At 35.9% G+C, this 19,344-nt stretch overlaps 1 protein-coding gene and 2 long non-coding RNA genes across 3 annotated transcripts; all 3 read right to left on the bottom strand.

Moving 5' to 3' along the window:
* Nucleotides 1–3,862: 3,862 nt before the first annotated feature.
* Nucleotides 3,863–5,101, bottom strand: LOC111473528. Its single transcript, XR_002715720.1, has 2 exons — nucleotides 5,024–5,101; nucleotides 3,863–4,059 (listed from the first exon to the last, which is right to left on the bottom strand). It is a non-coding gene; the product is annotated as an uncharacterized LOC111473528 (long non-coding RNA).
* A 6-nt stretch (nucleotides 5,102–5,107) lies between these two features.
* Nucleotides 5,108–6,055, bottom strand: LOC111473527. The gene is made up of 3 exons (XR_002715719.1): nucleotides 5,780–6,055; nucleotides 5,631–5,701; nucleotides 5,108–5,451 (listed from the first exon to the last, which is right to left on the bottom strand). It is a non-coding gene; the product is annotated as an uncharacterized LOC111473527 (long non-coding RNA).
* A 3,935-nt stretch (nucleotides 6,056–9,990) lies between these two features.
* On the bottom strand, nucleotides 9,991–12,799 carry LOC111473519 (glucan endo-1,3-beta-glucosidase 8). The gene is made up of 3 exons (XM_023119014.1): nucleotides 12,450–12,799; nucleotides 11,307–11,969; nucleotides 9,991–10,435 (listed from the first exon to the last, which is right to left on the bottom strand). Exons 1-3 carry the CDS (start codon nucleotides 12,797–12,799, stop codon nucleotides 9,991–9,993), a joined length of 1,458 nt encoding a protein of 485 aa, XP_022974782.1.
* Nucleotides 12,800–19,344: the final 6,545 nt, after the last annotated feature.

Genomic DNA, 19,344 nt, shown 5'->3' with positions numbered 1-19,344 from the left:
TTTCAAATTCAGTCACTCATTGGATTCCACAATCCCATTCTGAGAATAGTAGAGAAGACATTAGTGGTGGTTCGAAACCGGTTCGTTAGAAAAAAGAAATTTAAACTACAAAAGGTTAGCATTCAAACTCATTGAGTTTTAATGCTTTTGAACATGCTAGCTAATTTATTATAATTGATGTACTTAGAGTGCCTAAGATCCAAATTGCTTCCGCATGTGTTATATTAACACATCACTTATATGAAAAGCAGTGAATTCCATCTCATGATATTATGTTCCCAACTCCAGTCAAGCCCCATAAATAGTAGACATATTGAATCAACTAAAAGAGTCATTCTCACCCATGTAAATTAAAGGACAAGCCCTCACAGGCAGAAGTTCATAACTCACTCAGGATTAAGATCGAGTCGCATATGATCATCATGTGAAATGTTAATCTTCTCAATTAACGGATTTATAAAGAGGGATTAAATATTTTTTGGTTCAGTCTTATACAAACTCATTGTATAGGATACTCCCACTTATATGTCTACACATGAATGATTTGAATCAAATCATTTGTAACGATTACAAAGTGGGCCGTATCAATAGTGTTACCATGATAAGACACCCAACCTTATCCATATACTATAGACTCTTTAGGTTATTACTTGAACATGATCCTTTTATATGTCATCCACATACTATTCAAGATTACATTAATAACTTTGGATTTTCAATTAGGATGTCAAGCACCGGTTTATGCTTAAAGGCTAGTGGAGAAGGCCTTGAGCCATCTCTCAATTTACTTCTTAGGCCAATAGAGTTCTTGGACACCCATTTCTAACTCTAAACTTCATTTATGTTTCGACAAATTTCGGCACAAATGTCAAGACGAATTCTGGAAAGGATGAACTTCCGATTTCAAACCCTCTGAAGACTTACTGGGTCGAAGTTTTGGCAAACTCTAAAGGCAGCAAACTTGAGTTCTCTAGCCATCCAAAGTTTTAATGTGTCCATGTTTGGACGAACATTGGCATGAATTCTTAGATGAACTCTTGGAAGGAGGAACTTTGGGTTTGTGGCCTCCAAATCTCTAATAAGTCAAAGTTTAGCCCAATTGCTAAGACGAACTCTAGAAAGGACGAAGTTTGGGTTTCTAACTCTCCAAAGCTCGAAAAAGGTCTCAGAACAGTTTGGGCGAACTTTTGTCTGAACTCTGGAAACGACAAACTTGTATGAACACAATCGTCGAGACAAGCTTTGGAAAGAATGAACTGTGGGTTTCTAACTCTCCAAAGCTCTAACAGGTCAAAGTCAAGACGAACTAAGCTCTTCAAACCATGAAATTGAGGTTTATAAGCCTCGATAGCATAACGGATTGAATTTTGGATGATCTTTTGACCAAAGGTCAAGACAATGTGAGGTATGGAACTTTGGGTTTCCATCTCTCTAAAGATCTAGTTGGTAGTAAAAGTTTGGAAGAACTTTGGTCCAAATATTAAGACCCGCTTCGAAAAAAAATGAAATTTTGGCTCCCAGCACATTGGAGCTCTAAAGGCAGCGAACTGCTGGTCTGGACGAACTTTGGGTTTGCGGCCCTTCAATCATCTAATGGGTCAAAGTTTGGTCCAAGCGCTGAGATAGACTCCAAAAAGGATGAACTTTGGGTTTTTGACTCTCTAAAGCTTGAAAAGGATCTCTGAGAAGTTTGGACAAACTATTTTCTAAACTCTAGAAAGCACGAATTTGTACATACACAAGCTTTGAGACAAGTTCTAGAAAGAACAAACTTTGGTTCCTAACTCTCCAAAGCTCTAACATGCCAAAGTCTAAACGAAATGGGCTCTTCAAACCATGAAGTTTAGGTTTCTAAGCCTCGACAGCCTAACAGATCAAAGTTTAGAAGAACTTATAACCAAACGTTGAGACAGTGTGATGGATGGTCGAACTTTGGATTTCAAGCTCTTTGAAGCTCTACTAGGTGCTAAAATTTCGGAAGAACTCTGGTCTAAACATCAAGACAGGCTCCAAAAAAAACGTTTTTATGGATCCCACCACGATGGAGCTCTGACATGTCCATGTTTCGATGAACTTCGACACAAATATCGAGACAAACTATAGTAAGTACGAACTTCTAGTTTCAGAACCTCCGAAGACATTGGGTCGAGGTTTTGGCAACCTCTGAGAGCAGCAAACTTCAGGTCTCTAGCCCAACAAATCTCCAACGGGTCCATGTTTGGACGAGCTTCAAACTCTCCAAAGCTCGAAAGGGTCTTAGAGGAGTTTGGGCAAACTTTTGTTCGAACACTGGAAAGGACAAACTTATACGTATACAAGCATGAGAAAAGCTCTAGAAATGACAAATTTTGGGTTCTTAACTCTTCAAATCTCTAACAAGTCTAAGTCTAGATGAAATGAGCTCTTTAAACCACAAAGTTTAGGTTTCTAAGCCTCGATAGCCAAATGGATCCATGTTTGTATGAACTTTGGACCAAAAATCGAGACATTGTGAGGGATGGATGAACTTTTGGTTTCTAGCTCTTTGAAGCTCTAGTTGGTAAAAGTTTGGAAGAACTTTGGTCCAAACATACAAATACAACATACATGACTTTATATAGCCTCAAAATGAAACTCTGGACCTTATATGAGATATTTCAAGAGCTTGTAACATTCATACTTCATCACCATAATTAGACACTTTCTATACTTTATTACTATAATTAACCACGATGTATTATGACTATAATTAGCCTAAATGTAACCTTAAATTAAATAAAAATTCTTAAAATATATTAATGAAATACAATAACTCTAAATTACTCTCAATTGCAATCCACCCAGAATTTAGAACAATGAAGCTTCACTCTCAATTGCAATCCACCCAGAATTTAGAACAATGAAGCTTCATTCTTCTTCAATGTGGCATGAATTGAAATATCTTTTGATAATTTCAATAGTATTTTCTTCACACCTTCATTGAAGAATATTGTATGATTGATGTCTCTTGGTTCATATCATTCTCCACTACTTCAAGAGGATTCGTCCTCAAATCTATTTGTGAAACTTTGCTGCAAAAATAAGTTATGGAAATACAAAGGACCTCACAACACTCGCAATGTGTTCTCATGGGACGATGCTTGTGAGTAGAGTTTCAAGGAACCCAAGCACTAACTAGGAACAACATAGGTACTTTTTGTGCCCGATGGTTCAGGAAACTTAGTGGTATATAGTGATGCATCAAATATGGGGTTTGGTTGTGTGTTGATGCAAAATGCCATAGTTATAACCTATGCCTTAAGAAAATTGAAAGAAATCGGAGTTAATACATCCTAGATTAAGTTGCCTAAAGAAACTAACCTCTGCATTTTTTTAGGTAAGTTGCAGATCGATGATCAAATTCGAAAATTAAGACCATAAGCTTAAAAACATTATTCCAAAAACAAATCCTTTAGCTAAAGTGAAGTATAAGGAAGAACTTTCATGAGTCTCTCGGTTTGAGTGTTGGCATGGATAAATTTTCCAGCGTACTTTGGAGACGTATAACTCAGGCTACAATCCATGAGAAGGTATGAAATCAATCCATGTCTCTTCCCTATAACACCACCTTTAAGTTTCAAGAGGAAAACAAGGGGAGAAATGCTCAAAACAGAGCGGGGAGGCACACTTTTATGTGGTGATGCAATGGCCCGCACGCGTCTTCTTCCTTCGAGAGGAAGAAGATGATGACGTGGGTGGTTCAACTAAACCAGTCCTACCAACAAAAAAATATGACCCTCCCTTGTCTTTTCAAAATTTTAACCACCTCCCTATCACTACCCGAAATACATAACTTCAAGTCGTGACTAACATGAATTATGACAAGTAATGTATAAACGAGAAATTCAAGGAAAAACATTTATTTCAAAAGAAAAACGTTTCTTTACTAAAAGGACATATGTGCCTAGGTAAAGATAAGAAAAGAAACATGAAAGACAAAGTGTACTATTCAGTAAACTAGACTGACGCCCCGGGACACGCTTCCTCTATGACAACCCACATCGATCAACACGCCCTCTCTTGACTCGACGCCTCACGTACCTGAAAAAAGAAAGGTATAACAAGAATGAGTATAAAAATTATACTCAGTAAGCCACCTACTTGTAGGCTCTTATCGCATTCCAATTACGACAAACTCCCACGGTCTCATTCTTTGGCTTTAGTACATCTAGATCAGGTCTTAACTCCTTCGGGTTTCTTTGGCGCTTCGACCTATCATTTATACCCTAAGAGTTCCCTTATGTCATCCTGTGCTTGATTGGTACTCTGCAAGTAGCTACCTCGGCATGGCTATGAGACTACCTAGTGTCATATCTAGGAAGTGAATTGCAACCCCCTAGTCCACGATAATCCCCCTTTTTCGAGGAGGGCTACCTCCCCCATTCCCATCCAGCTAAATGGTCCGTTCCAACGTGGGTCTCCCGTTTTTCATGCTAAAACGGCTTTAGAGCATATGAGTCCAGATCAGGAACCCCCTAGTCTCCCACGAAGCATTATCACCAATCGCACACAGTTAACCTAAGGGTTCCCTAGTGGCAGTTCGTTTACCGTGGTAGTTTCTTATGTTTCTAGGCGAGGGGTCAGGTCTATACTTAGTATCATGTTACTCAAACCATAAATCCCTAGAATTATTCATAAAAGTGGGCATTGAAAATTAACTGGGTAAGTACATAATTATCATCCAACATCATCATATAATTTTCATTCAAGGTATACATACAAGCTCAACGGGGCAATAACGTCCATCAACTTCCGGAGTGCATATTCTACAAATTTTCATCCTCCATTCAGCATAGAATATCCATATACATAGCAAGCGAAAACTTAAAGCATAACAACACTCAGGTAATCCTCGTAGTAATTCACACAATACATCCTACTTTTAATAATCGATTACCTATAAACAATCACGGGAAGCTACGACCTAAGATAATTAAACTTGCATGCATGCATTCCAAGCGACTCCTACAAGTATTACTTCCTAGAATTCCGTGTAGTGACTTACCTAGATGATGTGTGCCCTTGCTCAGCATTTCCACACACTTGGCATATCGAAAGGTGGTGATTTTTCCTCAATTAGGACTTATTTCATATAAATGGGTTTAGGATTGGAATTAGGAGGAAAATAGGGAAAACAGAAATCAAACAGGTCAAAAATAAGCTTACACGCACCAGCCACGCGCCGGGGTGCAACCACTCGCAGGTTCCACGCGCGAGTGTCACGCGCCTAGAGTTTTTTGCAGTCGCAGGTCGCGGGTTTGGTCGGAAGCAGTGGTTCGGGTGGACCGCGGGTCGGGTTGCAATGCTGGGGACGCGTGTCGTAGGAAGGCTGGAGCCGCATTTTCCTAGACGGCGTCTGACGCGTGTCCGAAGGTGATTGGCGCACGCGGTCCTCTAGCCGGTTGACAAGTGGCACGCCGGCGACTTCTCCTCCTAGCAGAAAATCAAGGTTTTCGATTAGTTTTCCGGGGTTCTTTCCATTTTCATATCTCTAGATTCTTCTTAATCCAAACAGTAACGCTTCAACCTACGTGACAATATTTTTTTCTTGATTTTTACTTAGTCATACGATGAGTTGTGAGTGTCAGAAAGAGGTCCGGTAACATTCTTACCGTTCTTTGAAAGATTCTCAGATTTCGACGTTTCGTCCGATTTCCTCACCAAAATCAGTGGCGGATCTTACCTGGATGAAGTGGTAAACTTAAACACTCTACTCCCAAACAAAGATCTCGAATCTGAAAAGTATAGTTCGAAATCTTACCTTGTGGGTTTTCTTTCAGATCTTGAAGAAAGAAGAGGAAATCTCAACACGAGTTCTTACTTCACTCCAAGAAGGACTCCAGAGTGTAGGTCTTAGTAGGGAATAGATTCCGTCGGTGACTCTCCGATGAAAACTCCGGCTATTCAGTTTTCTCTCCCAAACTTCCTCTCAATCCTTCTCTCTCACTCTTCTCTCTTTTGCAGGAATTCTGTGGAGAACCCTCAAGACCCCTATAATGGGCTGAGGGGTAAAATGTCCATTTTGCCTATTGGGCTTGGACCGCCTTTTTTATTTTTTATTTTTTTTTTAGTATTACACTCCCATACTAGTTCTCATGAAAATAAAAAATTATGATTTCAAAATCTAGACACTCTAAGGAGTCTGTCAAAGAAAATTTTGAGTAATTCGAATATTGGAAGCTCAAGAACAGAGGTCTTGAACGTCGATGAGGTAAGTAGTCATCTTAGATTTTTCTTAAGAAATACTTGTAGGAAGCATTTTGATTTTAGTATGAACCTTAAGATGAGTATGAATTAAGGGAATATGAATGAAAAACACTATGAATCGTGAGTTAAGGCCCTCGACCAAGAAATTTGCTCGAAATTCCAACAATGTTAAAATAACAAATTAAATGAACTCCCCTTCTCATGAAATTTTATATTTGAGCATAATGTGACATGTTAGGGGAATATATGAAATTTATGTTGGGATTTATGCTCTAAAAACTGGTAATTAATTATTTAAATTTGATAATAATTTTATTATTTTATATACAATTTAATATTATCCATGAACATCCAAGGTAATTAGTGTAATCTTGAACCGAATGTGGTTGACATACAAGAGGATCATGTTCAAGTAATCACCTAAGGTGTCCATAGTAAATGAATAAGGTTGGGTGTCTTATTCTAATAACCCTATTAATGCAACTCACTTTGTAATTTTTACAAATGATTTGATCCAAATCGTTCATATGCAGACATGTGAGTGGGGGCATCCTATATAATGAGTTTGCATAAGACTGAACTAAGAAATATTTAATCTCTCTTTATCAATCTGTTAATTGAGAAGATTAATATTTCACATTATGATCCAAATCGTTCATATGCAGATATGTAACTCGATCTTATCATAAGTGAGTTATGAATTCGTGCCTGTGAGGGCTTGTTCTTTGATTTACATGAGCGAGAATGACACTTGTAGTCGATTCAATATGCTTGTTATTTTGGGGACTTGACCAAATAGGGAGCTAGAAACATAATTGTTGGAATACAACAAGGAGTTTTGCAAGCTGCGGTTTCTACAAAGATTGAGTTCTTACTCATAAAATTAAAACGGTTCTCAATGCTCCTGCTAGGTGGATGAAGAGTTCATTCCCTTCAATCTAGTGTTCATTTGATAAGGATAAGTAGCTAAATCAACAAATGATGCAAAATAACCAAAATTCCCCTATGACGGCAATAACCAAAATTCTCCTATGACGGCTACCTTCATTCGAGATTTGAATGACTTCCAACTACCTTGAAACTTTATAATAGGCTTTATTTCATGATAATTGATGACTTTGTAAAGTTTTAAGGTCATTGGAAAACATAAACCAAGAATTGGTGTAAAATGACCAAAATATCCCTAGGACTCCAAGATATTTCAAGGTCTAAACATCATCCAAATGACTTGCAACTTTTGGTATAGCCTAATTCTAAGGATAAAATGATATATTCAAGATTTCAAGTTATTCCTAACAAATTTGGAACCTAAACTAAGTTAGGACATAAGTAAAGCTCAAAGGAAATACTTCAAATGACCTTTACCCAAGATCCAAGACTCTTCAAGAATTTTCTAAAGAACACATTATGACTTCATGTTATTTGAATGACTTATGTATGTTACCGTAATAGGTTCATAATGTATGAGATTTAAGTAGGGCTTAAGAAGGTATGTTATGACTTATGCCTTAAGAATCTAAGAAGCCAAGAAATTTATAAAATGGTTTAAGATCAAGAACCCAAGGAAATACCAACACAAGTCTTACATCTACTAAGATAAGCAGAATGTTAGGTATACTCAAGGATAATGAACCAATGTCCTCATACTCAAAAACTCAAGAAACTTCTATACCTCCTACGGTAGAATATGCTCATGACTCAGACTACATCGCTTGGAACGTAAGAATCCTTGGATGTAGGTTTTTCGACTACGCTGCTAGGAACATAAGAAGCCTTGAGCTTACGTATTTAGACTATACTAATTGAAACACAGATTGTCAGATTCATGGCTTGTACCATAAATTCTAGGGTGAGTGTCTTAGTGAACAAAACGATAACAAAATAAGAACATAGAAAATAACAAAGAACAAGACAACGGTCAAGAACAGGAATAAGAACTAGAACATGAATCCAGATCCAAGTTCTGAAGACAAGAACTCAGAACCTTAGAACTAAGGTCCCTAGATCAAAACCAAAGAGCAAGGTCCTTGGCTAGATCATGACAAGAAATCATAACTCATGAACAACATCTAAAGGCATAAGTAATTGCGACAAGAACTAGAACAAGTTAAAGAAAAATTGTGGTACTCTAGCATAGCAATGACACGATTAAGAGCCTACAAGTTGACTACTTACTAAATTTTGGTACTCACTCAATATTTTCATGTTTTTCAAGTAAATAAGGAGATGGTCGAGGCTGGGAGTGGACTCTGGAGGTGTCATAGACAAGCCTCACTCGTCTATCTTCAGCTCTTTTTTATTGTTAAATATTTTGTGTTTTAACTACTTATGTATGAACTCTATTTTGAAATAATGTAAATATATTGTGTATCATGTTTTAAATTCTCTTTGTTTTATTCTGCGAAAAAATTTCCATTTTTTTATACCATCTGAGTCAACCTTATGTTGCGACTCCTGAAAAATTAAGTTGTGACATTAGGTCACAACAAGTTCTATATTTCATCCCACTTGGGTGGTTCAAAGCCAATTAGAAAGTACATTTCTGACAGCTCAAACTCACCTCTCAATTGATCTAGCTTGGGTCTTATATGTTCAGACTATTTCCTACCATTTTTGACTCGTCGAGAGGTATTTTTGACACTTTAAAAAGCGTTTAAGGTTAGTATGGATACTTTCTAATTTAAATTATTTGGAGTTAAGTTTAAATTATTTTATGTAATTAGATGAGCCACATAGTAGAATTCTAAATTATGATTGTGGAACTCTTTACGTAGAAATAGATTTCAAGGAGCAACTTTAAACTAGCATCACTGGAGTGTAGTGACTTCATTTTAGGCTAACCAAGTGGCTTTACTCTTGGCTTGGTTGGATGACTTGTTTGTTGTATAAAAGATGTGACTTATGACCCATGCATATGTCGTATTTGATGATTGTATGACTGTGTAGTATGTTATGGATATGTTATGATATATGTTATTTTATGTACAAGTTATGCTAGGTTTAATTTTAGGAATGTTATGTAAAAAAAAAAAAAAATGGAGGTAAGACTAGCGTCATGAATACATGTCATGTTTTAATGTTATGGGACCTCATACATTTTATATAACACGTGCATCGAGATACTTGCCTGTTATGTTTAGTACAAACATGTACCTTATGATATCTATATTTGCCATGAAATTATGTAGGTTATTTCACTATGTGGCGTCCGGTAGTATGAGAGTGTTAGCTCGACGAGCTAGGCTTAGGGGCACGTATAGAAGCCTGCCTAGGGGGTTCATGTGCGTATGTGTGGCCGGTGCATAGAGAAGTACTACACATCCAACCCAACCTAGACCGGAAAATAAAGCTCAAAGTCATGCCCCAATATTCTTATTAAAAGATAGGTCCCACCATGATTGTTTGTGTTTGCATTTTTTTTTGCACCAACAACGAGGCTACTTACTAAGTACTTTCAAATATTAAATTCACGTGCTACTTTTTCAATTAAAGGTAAGGTACCTTGTACCAATGATAATGTTGCCATGAAGGCCATGAAACTAAAGCTAGGGTAGTTACATTTATGTATAAATTGTAGTCCATAGGTTAGATCAGGACATTGCATTATTTTATTTTAATTCATATTATCAGTTTTTCCGCTCCGTTGTCGATAACAATATTGTTCTAAATGAATTCATTATAAATGTTTAAGTCAATGACATCGTTTTGGAAATGGTCTTACAGACTCGGCACATAATAGGTATGTTATGCATGTAGTGGTCTCTATTATATTACGAAAAATAGGATCGTTACAAATACGGTAGACACAAAGGGGATGACATTCATCATCGTCAACTTCTGCCCAGCGCTGACAATCTGGATGGGGAACAAGCAAGTGCCAACGGAGGCATTTTTGGTGACAATCTCAGCAGATCCACCAAAATCACAAGCTTCAACGCTCTGGTCTTGCATCTGGAAATACATGTTGTAAGCAAAAGAAAAGTTGCCTCTAGCGTTCAAGTCGTTGCATGAAGATCCAAACGCCAAGGTTGTGCAGTCCGACAAGGAGCAGGCATAGTCGATCTGACTTACTTCTGATGTTAAGTCCTCGATGCTGTTCTTAATCACACACCATTTTTTTTCCAAGTATTGAACTCCCTTTGCTGCAACTGGCATCTTGTCATTCCCATTGCCTGCCAAGTCCATCGGGAACTTTGGTTTCCCATCATACCTGTTAAATATGTCAAAGAATACGTAAAAAAAAAGCATTTCAATTATATCTATATCCTTTAAACTTTGATTCTACTAACATGGTATTAGAGCCATGCCCTTAATCATGCTAATAGAATTCTTAAATGTCCAACAAAGAAGTTGTGAGACTCGAAGGTGTAGTCAAAAGTGACTTAAGTGTCGAACAAACGGTGTATTTTGTTCGAGGACTCTAGAGAAAGAGTCGAGCCTCGATTAAAGGGAGACTGTTCGAGGTCTCTATAGCCCTCAGGGGAGGCTCTATAGTGTACTTTGTTCGAGGGGAGAATTGTCGAGGATTGTTGGGAGGGAGTCCCACATTAGCTAATTTAGCGAATGATCATGGGCTTATAAGGAATACACTTCATTGGAATGAGGCATTTTGGGGAAACTCAAAACAAAGCCATGAGAGATGATGCTCAAAGTGGACAATATCATACTATTAAAGAGATTCGTGATTCCTAACATGGTATCAGAGTCATACCCTTAACTTAGCCATTTCAATAGAATTCTCAAATGTCGAACAAAGAAGTTGTGAGCTTCGAAGGTGTAGTCAAAAGTGACTCAAGTGTCGAACAAATGGTGTACTTTGTTCAAGAACTTCAGAGAAGAAATTGAGCCTCGATTAAAGGTTGGTAGTTTGAGGGCTCTATAGGTCTCAGGGAGGCTCAAAGTAGACAATATCATACTTGTAAAGATCTGTGATTCCTAACAAAGTCATCGTATCACATTTAACACCATACTCAATTGTCCGCTTTGACACTCGATTATACCAATTGAGTAATAATTTAGCATGACTTTGGACAATAGGAGGAATGGAGATGCTATGATTCTTATAAACAAATATGTTGTACCTGAAAATTCCCCAATGGCGCTCAAAGAAGCCAGGGAGAACGCTTTTCATATCCTCATCAAAAAGGCTAAACAAATAAATTTCAAGCTTCTCATCTGGCCTCATGGGAGTCCCCTTCTTGCTAGCCAGATTCTTAAACAGCCCATCATAAAACCTCTTCGCCAACTCCAAGTTAGCATACTTATTAGCGTCGGTCGGCCACCCCACCTCTCCTACGACGATCTTCAAATCCCCCTCACCGATCTTCTTCAACGACCAAACTAGTGTGTCGTAGTTTGCATCGAACACGTTTGTATATGTCTTTCCCTTGTCATTTATGGACTTCCCGGAACTGTCTAAGAAAGCGAAGTCCATTGGAAAGTGGGGGTTCTGGTAGAGACTGAGGAAAGGGTAGATGTTCACCATGAAGGGAGCATTGTTGCTGCTTAGGAAATGAACTATATTTTTCATTGTGTCATGGATGTCTGATCGGAACCGCCCATCCGAGGGCTGGTTCGATGGTGACTCGTAGACATCGGCATTCAGCGGTGTTGTTACTTTGATCTTGTCACCGTGGCCAGCATCATTGAGAGCCTTTTGTATGTTTTGCATGGCCGGAAATGTTAGTTTTATGTAGCTTCCATTGAAGTCTGTTAAAAATGGTTCGTTTCCCACGGCTACATACCTGTGGATATTTTTATTTTGGAGAAATGGTTTGGGTTAGGAGAATCTTTATCAATATCAAATATCCCTTTATTATAGTTAAATATAAATTATTTCACTTTTTATTAAAGACAAATATCTATTATTACAAACGTATCATATTTGCCCTTTTATTAGAGGGCAGACACAACTTTTTGCGTGTTAAAGATATTTAGATTTGAATTATAGTTTAGTTTTCCATTATGGTTTACGAGAAGTGCATAGCTGATCCTTTATTAAAGACAAACATTTAGATATTTGTCTTTCATTACTGCATATCATATTTTTCCTTTTGTTATCAGGAAATATCATGTATCAATTTGTTACGTTTTCCATATCCTTTGTAATTATTTGATTCGGTAAGTAATTATAAATGGAGAACTTTCACCGTCATTTAAGTGGAGTGGTTTTAGCCAATATTCTTACCACGTTCAGAATAAGCTTAGAAAAAGAAGAAAAGAACCTGATATCGACGCCTCCGTGGTAAATATAGGTGGTGACATTTTCCTTAACCCAATCTTTAGCAAGGTCGTAATCATTAGCAAATTTCTCAAGCTGGTCATTAGGAATGGCCACAACGGTCTCAATTTTGGAACCAGCCAACGAACCCATTATCCAAGAGTCTGAATCGAAGAGCTTAACCTTGTTGATCCCATTGTCTTTGAGCAAGTTGACCACAATGCTTGGATTTATTGGGTGGGATGCTATTGTTCCCCAATTCACACCCACGTCCAGGTTGGCCTCCACCACAGTGGTCAAGGCCATTAGAGTGGCCCATGTGACGGCGATGGCGAATGATGTGGGTCTGGCCATCGCTGGAGGCCGCACCATGAAGACAAATGTGGGTGTGAGTTAGGAAAAGATGGGATTGGAGAGGCTTTTGTGATGATGGCTTGTTTGGGTGTTGAAGGATATGGGATGGTTAAAAGAAGAGAGAATGAGCGGTTTCTGTTAATTGACTTTATGGTCTTTAATTCTTTGCTGTTTATAGGATTGAAGGTTGTTTGAAGAGAAAGACAATGGTCACAAATGAGGGAGACGGAGGGAGGGACAACTTTTCTGTTATTTAACTGTCCTAACTTTTAACTAATACTTTTAACTACTTTGCATTATGTTTCCATTCGCATTTTTTTTGTGTGTCCTATCACAAAGTGCCATGTGTCAAACACATTTTGATATTTTTTTATCTTCTTTTGTTTTTTGTTTTTTCTTTTGTAAAAAGAAGAGTATGGATTTTCGGACGTGTCGCGGGAAAATTGCGAGGGTCTCAACTAACTGTGTTCCTCTACTTAATCAGTACTTGGTTAATTACTTCATTCGTTTGACTGCAAGACCTGTCATTCAAAGAGGGAGAACACAATAGAGAAGAAAGAGAGAGAGAGAGGAGGAAAAGAACGTGGACGAATCGTCTTAACAATACTCATAGGCACATTAGTGGTGGAACGATTGGCAACATCAAGCACTCAAGATGGTAAAGCGTTAGTTTTCTTTGGTTTATCTAAAAAGGATTTTAGACAAGAGGGTTCGAGTTTTCTTGTTCTTTTCTCACAATCACCATCGTGTGTAGGTTTCTGTGCCGTCATGGCCATAAAAGAAGACTCACCAAGGCAAGGGGTGAGTGAGGTGATGTGCCTTGAACATTGTCGTACTACTTGGAGAATGATCGGAGAAGAAACAAAGGAAGAGAGAGAAGATAGAAATCAAAATTGAGGAGAAAGCATAGAAACCGAGTTTAAAAAAAAACACGAGTTAAGGACTTGGGTTCGGTTTGTGTAGATCTGGTATCCATTAGATGTGTATTGTAAAACCTATTTTAGAAACAAACTCTTGAAAAGTAATTATGACAAAGGTATTGAGAGGTAAATTACTTCTTCTTCTTTTTTTTTTTGGATATCCATTTTTTAGTTTTCTAAAACTCTTCCTCTACAGTCTCTTTGACTTGGAGGCAAGAAATAAACAATATTTGTGGAGAAAGGAAAGCACGAAGAAGCAAAAAACGTGTAAGTTTCGGTATAAGTTCATGAAAAATCAAGAAATTCCTTCTCAATGTTTAACCTCATCCTTTGAGACTTGTTTGTACATTTTCATGCCAATGAAATGAACACTTTGATGAAGAAATTATAGCTTGTAAGTCGTTGAAACGTAGAAACTCATAGCTATGTGCTTTAGATTTTCTGATATGCTGGTTATTGATTATAAACAACTATTTTACGTCAATAAGGTATTAGAACCTCATGTAACTACATGTCCCACTATCTCTTTGAGTTGACCAACTACCTTGTATGGACGATTAGAGTCGTACATATAGTTAAATTGTCAATCTTAGTGAGTCACAAAAGTCATAAAAGGCACATTACTGAAGTAGTTTCAATTGTGCCTATTGGGATCGCACAACAATGCACACACTACTCGATCTAGAAGAACACAAAGAATAGAATAGAGAAATGCAAGGAGAACAGAATTTATATTGATGATTTCAAGTATGTACAGAGAATAGAGAGAATACATTTTCAAAGGTGGAGGTATATATATGGTTAAACTTATTATATTTAGCCGATATAACCATATACTATATATAATTATTTACCATATATAGCTTTTTACTATACATAGATATTTACTATTTATGTCATTTAGTAAACGTTGAGTCAACTATAAATAAGGAGCAGACTCCACAAGTTATACCTTTTGTCACCACTGTGGAAAATCGTTTGGTATGAATATGTTAGATACCTGTGACTCGATTGGTAAAATAGTATCTCTCTCCAAAAAAACATGTTTTTTTTTTATCGCCGCACAAAGAAAATATTTTGTTGCGAATGAACAAGATATTGAGGAATTGTCCATACGTAAAATCATAATTATTGATACGGGTCTTTTCCACATGACCTACATAAAAAAAAGGAATCTTTTGTTACAATAGAACCTAGCCGTAACTAGTTTGAGAGTCAGGTTAGTTATTGTCTTCACTTGGAAAACGATGCGATAGGTAGTACATTTCTAGCCCAAGAAGGAGAGTGAACATATTAGTTGCTGTCTTCGACCAACAAGGGTGATACGACAAACTAGTTATTGTTTCTACCTAAAAAGACGATGCAATAAGATTACACGTGCATCAGCATGTCCCCTTGTGTACTGCCCAAATAAAGAACTTTTAACTCGAGCATTTATATATACAAGTTAAGACCATTTAAACAAAGCAGTAAAGGATTTTGGTCCTAACCATTTATTTTACCTCGAATAAAATTAGTCAACTTTTAGATTACTGTTATGAAGGAAATTTTTAATTGTTTACCGGCAAACTTCATCTCATAAGATAATTTAATCATTTTAGACTCTCCAAACCAGTCATGATGGTTAACGGGTTGAGTTGAATTTTTTAACATTGAAAATTCGATTTGACATGTAGGTTGACATTTTTGACATTTTTTTTTTTTTTGTTCGGGTCACCATCCAACCTTAACTAACCTTTTAAAAATGTTAAGAATGTTTAACGTTTATTACCGATATTAGTGATGCAACGTAGCATGTATGATGAATAAATATGATTTTTTTAAATAGTTAAAAGAAATAAACTCTATTAAGGTGGCTTGGATCTCTACAATTTAAGTTAAGTTAGTATAAAAGATTTTTCAACTCAACCCAATCGAACCTGTTTACCCTATGGTTTCGAGGACGGAAATAAATATCACTAGAAGTTTTTTTTAATTACATTTCTCTACTAATTAAAAAAAAAATAAAAAAATCTCAGGAATAGTTTATATGATTTTGATAAAACTCTGGTAAAATGGGTAAGGATTATTTATAAAAAGATTATTCAATCATACGAATGAATTCCAATATTTAAATTATAAAGACTATATTTTAACTTTACTATAAAAACGAAAATTCTCATATAACAATAAATCCTTTCAAGAAATCGCTGATTTCAAAAAAAAAAATTCACATTGATGTCATCTTTTGAATTTATACTTTGTTTTTTATTCATTAATATATTTAAATTTTAATATTTTTTTATTAAAAAAATATTATTACTGAAAAATACCTCTAATTTTTGTTAAAATACATTTGATCACAATATATAAGTGAGAATTGTTCCTATATCATTTCATAAATACTATTTAACTTTTAAAAAAATTTATTAGTACTCTTAAGTAAAAATACTATCATTGTTAGTATATTGACGAAAATTGTTACTATTTTGTTTCAAAAATACTCATAAATTTTTAAAAGTTGACTTTAACATGGTATAAGAGTCATGCCTTTAACTTAGTTATGTACATAAAATTCTCAAATGTCAAACAAAGAAGTTGTGAGTCTCGAAAGTGTAGTAAAAAAGTGACTAACCTATTGAATAGAGGGTGTACTTTATTCGAAGGCTCCAGAAAAAAGAGTCGAGTCTCGATTAAGGGGAGACTAGCATTGAACAAAGAGTGTACTTTGTTCGAGGGCTCAAAAAAAAAAAAAAAAAAGGAATTGAGTCTTAATGAAAGGGAGGTTGTTCGAATGTTCCATATGCCTTCGGGGAGGCTCTATGGTGTATTTTGTTGGAGGGGAGGATTGTTGGGTCTCATATTGGCTAATTAAGGAAACACCATAGATTTATAAATAAGAAATAAGTAAGGAATACTGTATCCATTCTTATGAGGTCTTTTGGAAACCAAAAGCAAAACCATGAAATCTTATGTTCAAGGTAGACAATATCATACTATTGTGGAAGTTCGTGATTCCTAACAAAACATAAAGATATTTTTTAGTTTTTTATAAGATGAAAGTTTTGAAAGTGTTAAAAGTTTAGGGTTATTTGGGAAACGAGCTACTAAGAATTTCCTTTCATATACTATCGATAAAAATATGTTTGAAGTATCTTTTAGAAAGTTTAAGTTGGGAGCATTATTGAAACAAAATAAATCTGATCAATAATGTATATATTAAATCTTCATTTTCTTTTATCTTTTTTTTTTTAAAAAAATCACAGTCAATTATAGTTAGATCTTCATTGAATTATTACCATGGTTTAGCTTTTAGTTAAAAATTAAATGTTAATCATTTATATGAATTCGAGCAAATCAAGTCAGATTAGAAATATTAGATTAAATTTTTATCTGTACCCAAAATGAACAAATTAAAAACACAATGCCAATAAAACTTCTAATAGGAAATACTGAGATAAGGAAAGATTTGGAATAGAGATCCAAAATTTGTAATACATGAGAACATAATTAAAAGGTAACAAATAAAAAAAAAAGATTAAGGAATTAAAAACGACAAACTAAATATAGAGAGGAAGGTAAATATAGAGGGTAAATATAAAGAGTAGTAAATCCGAGAATAAATTACTCTCTTATACAATAGTAACTATGAAAAAATAAGATTTTTAATAAAAATATAATTATAGATATATAACATTTCAAGATTTTTAATAATGGACCAATGTAAATTAGAAAAATAATGTTGTAGAGTTCAAACCTGAAACTGATGTTATGGGCTCATATAGGTTGACTCGGATTTCAAAAGACGGAATCGAACTTTCATTAAAGATATATTTGTGACAACGACTTAAGCTAGCCAGGTAAGTGACCTTACTATTGGCATGGTTATATTTCCTGTTGACACGTGCCTAGCCAGGTAAGTGACCTTACTATCAGTGTGGTTATATTTCCTGTTGACACGTGCCTCGTGGTTCTGCACGTGTCATATATATTGATATGTGTGAATTGTTTATGGATCGATATGCTTCTTATTTGTTATGTATGTTATAACATGTGAATTGTTTGATAATAATTACAGTACGATGTGTTCAATGATATGTTTGAGACAGGATACGAGAATGATGCACAAAATGAAATGTAACGATATGAATAAAATACTTTCATGAAATGTTAAAGTTAGGTTACATACTGGAGTGATATGGATAAAAGAGATTGATGGAAGAATACGGTTAGACTATGGGTAGAAAGGGATAGGTTTGTGATAGATTGATAGAACGATAGCGTTAGGATTGATAGAACGATAGCGTCAGGTTACGTTCTTGTGATGATATGACTGAGGTACGTTCACGTAATGATATGTCTATGATAGGTATAAGAACGTTAAGACTATGATAAGTTAAAAAACGATATGACTACGATTTACGTTATAACTTGTTTATGATATGATACATTTTGATGCAATATGTCATGGTATGATGTGTATATGATGAAATGTTATATTAAAAGCATAGAACGTTATGTTAGGTCTCTTAAATTGTGTGTATACAACATGATATGAATGACATGAAATTACGATAAATGACATGAAATATAACCTCGTTAAAATTATATATGATTTAGGAACTAAAGAATGAAAAACGATATGATATGAATGATGAGCGATATCTGAAATGATATGAAAAATGATATGATATGTACATAATGCTAGCGTGGTTGTATTAAAGGATAATGAAAATGGAAAAGTTTTGGGACCTCATGCATTATGTGTGTTCATGCATTTGGGGGATACCCCTATCCCATCACAAGGGTACAAACGCGTATATCCAATGGAAGGATAACGATCGTTATGCTTTGCATAGCACTGCCGTGACGGTTACTAGTTCTAACGGGTTCTGGCATAAGGGGCTCCTAGAGTATGCCCACCAGATAAGGAAAGTGGCTCAGCGGTGTGCAAACTAGCTGGTGAGCCCATACTCGCATGTATGGGCTGTGTGTAGAGTACATGGTACACGTCCAAAATTATCCGTTAGGACAACACCGTAGGGAAAACGAAACGAAACGAAACGAAAGATAGGTCCCATCATTTCATTGGATGTGATTGTTGCATTTAACCCCAATAGTGGGGTCACTTACTGAGTATTTCTTTAAATACTCAAGTCATGTGCTACTACATTTTTCAGGTTAAGGCAAGACATTCCTGTACGGCTGACGACGACATCACAACTCGAGACCATGACACATGCATAGGGTAGTGATATTTGTTTTCTTAGACTTAGGCTAGACTAGGATGTTTTTAACTTAAACTCTTATTCATTTTATTTAGTCTTTTGTTATGTCGTTTTAAAGATGTTTTCGAAACACGCAAGTCCATGTCTGTGTTTTAAGATAAAGATTATGTTTTATGAAATTTAAATGAAGCCTTTCGCATTCAATATTTATGGTACGTATGGAGTAGCGACCTTAAATTAAGTAGAAAATTTCGGGTCGTTACACTTGATATGCTAGGGTACCACACTCTTTCTTTTCTTGTTCTAGTTCTTGTTTTAAGTACTTAGGTCATTTGGTTCAACTCTTGACTTGTGGGTTCTTAGGAGTTTCTTGAGTTTCTGAATTTGAGAACCTTTGTCCCTTGAACTTGAGTGGTAC

The sequence above is a fragment of the Cucurbita maxima genome, unplaced genomic scaffold (genome assembly GCF_002738345.1).
Source record: "Cucurbita maxima cultivar Rimu unplaced genomic scaffold, Cmax_1.0 Cma_Scf00128, whole genome shotgun sequence".
Classification (NCBI taxonomy): domain Eukaryota; kingdom Viridiplantae; phylum Streptophyta; class Magnoliopsida; order Cucurbitales; family Cucurbitaceae; genus Cucurbita; species Cucurbita maxima.
The sequence above is the reverse complement of the archived record's forward strand: the minus strand, read 5'-3'. Positions and strand labels throughout refer to the sequence as shown.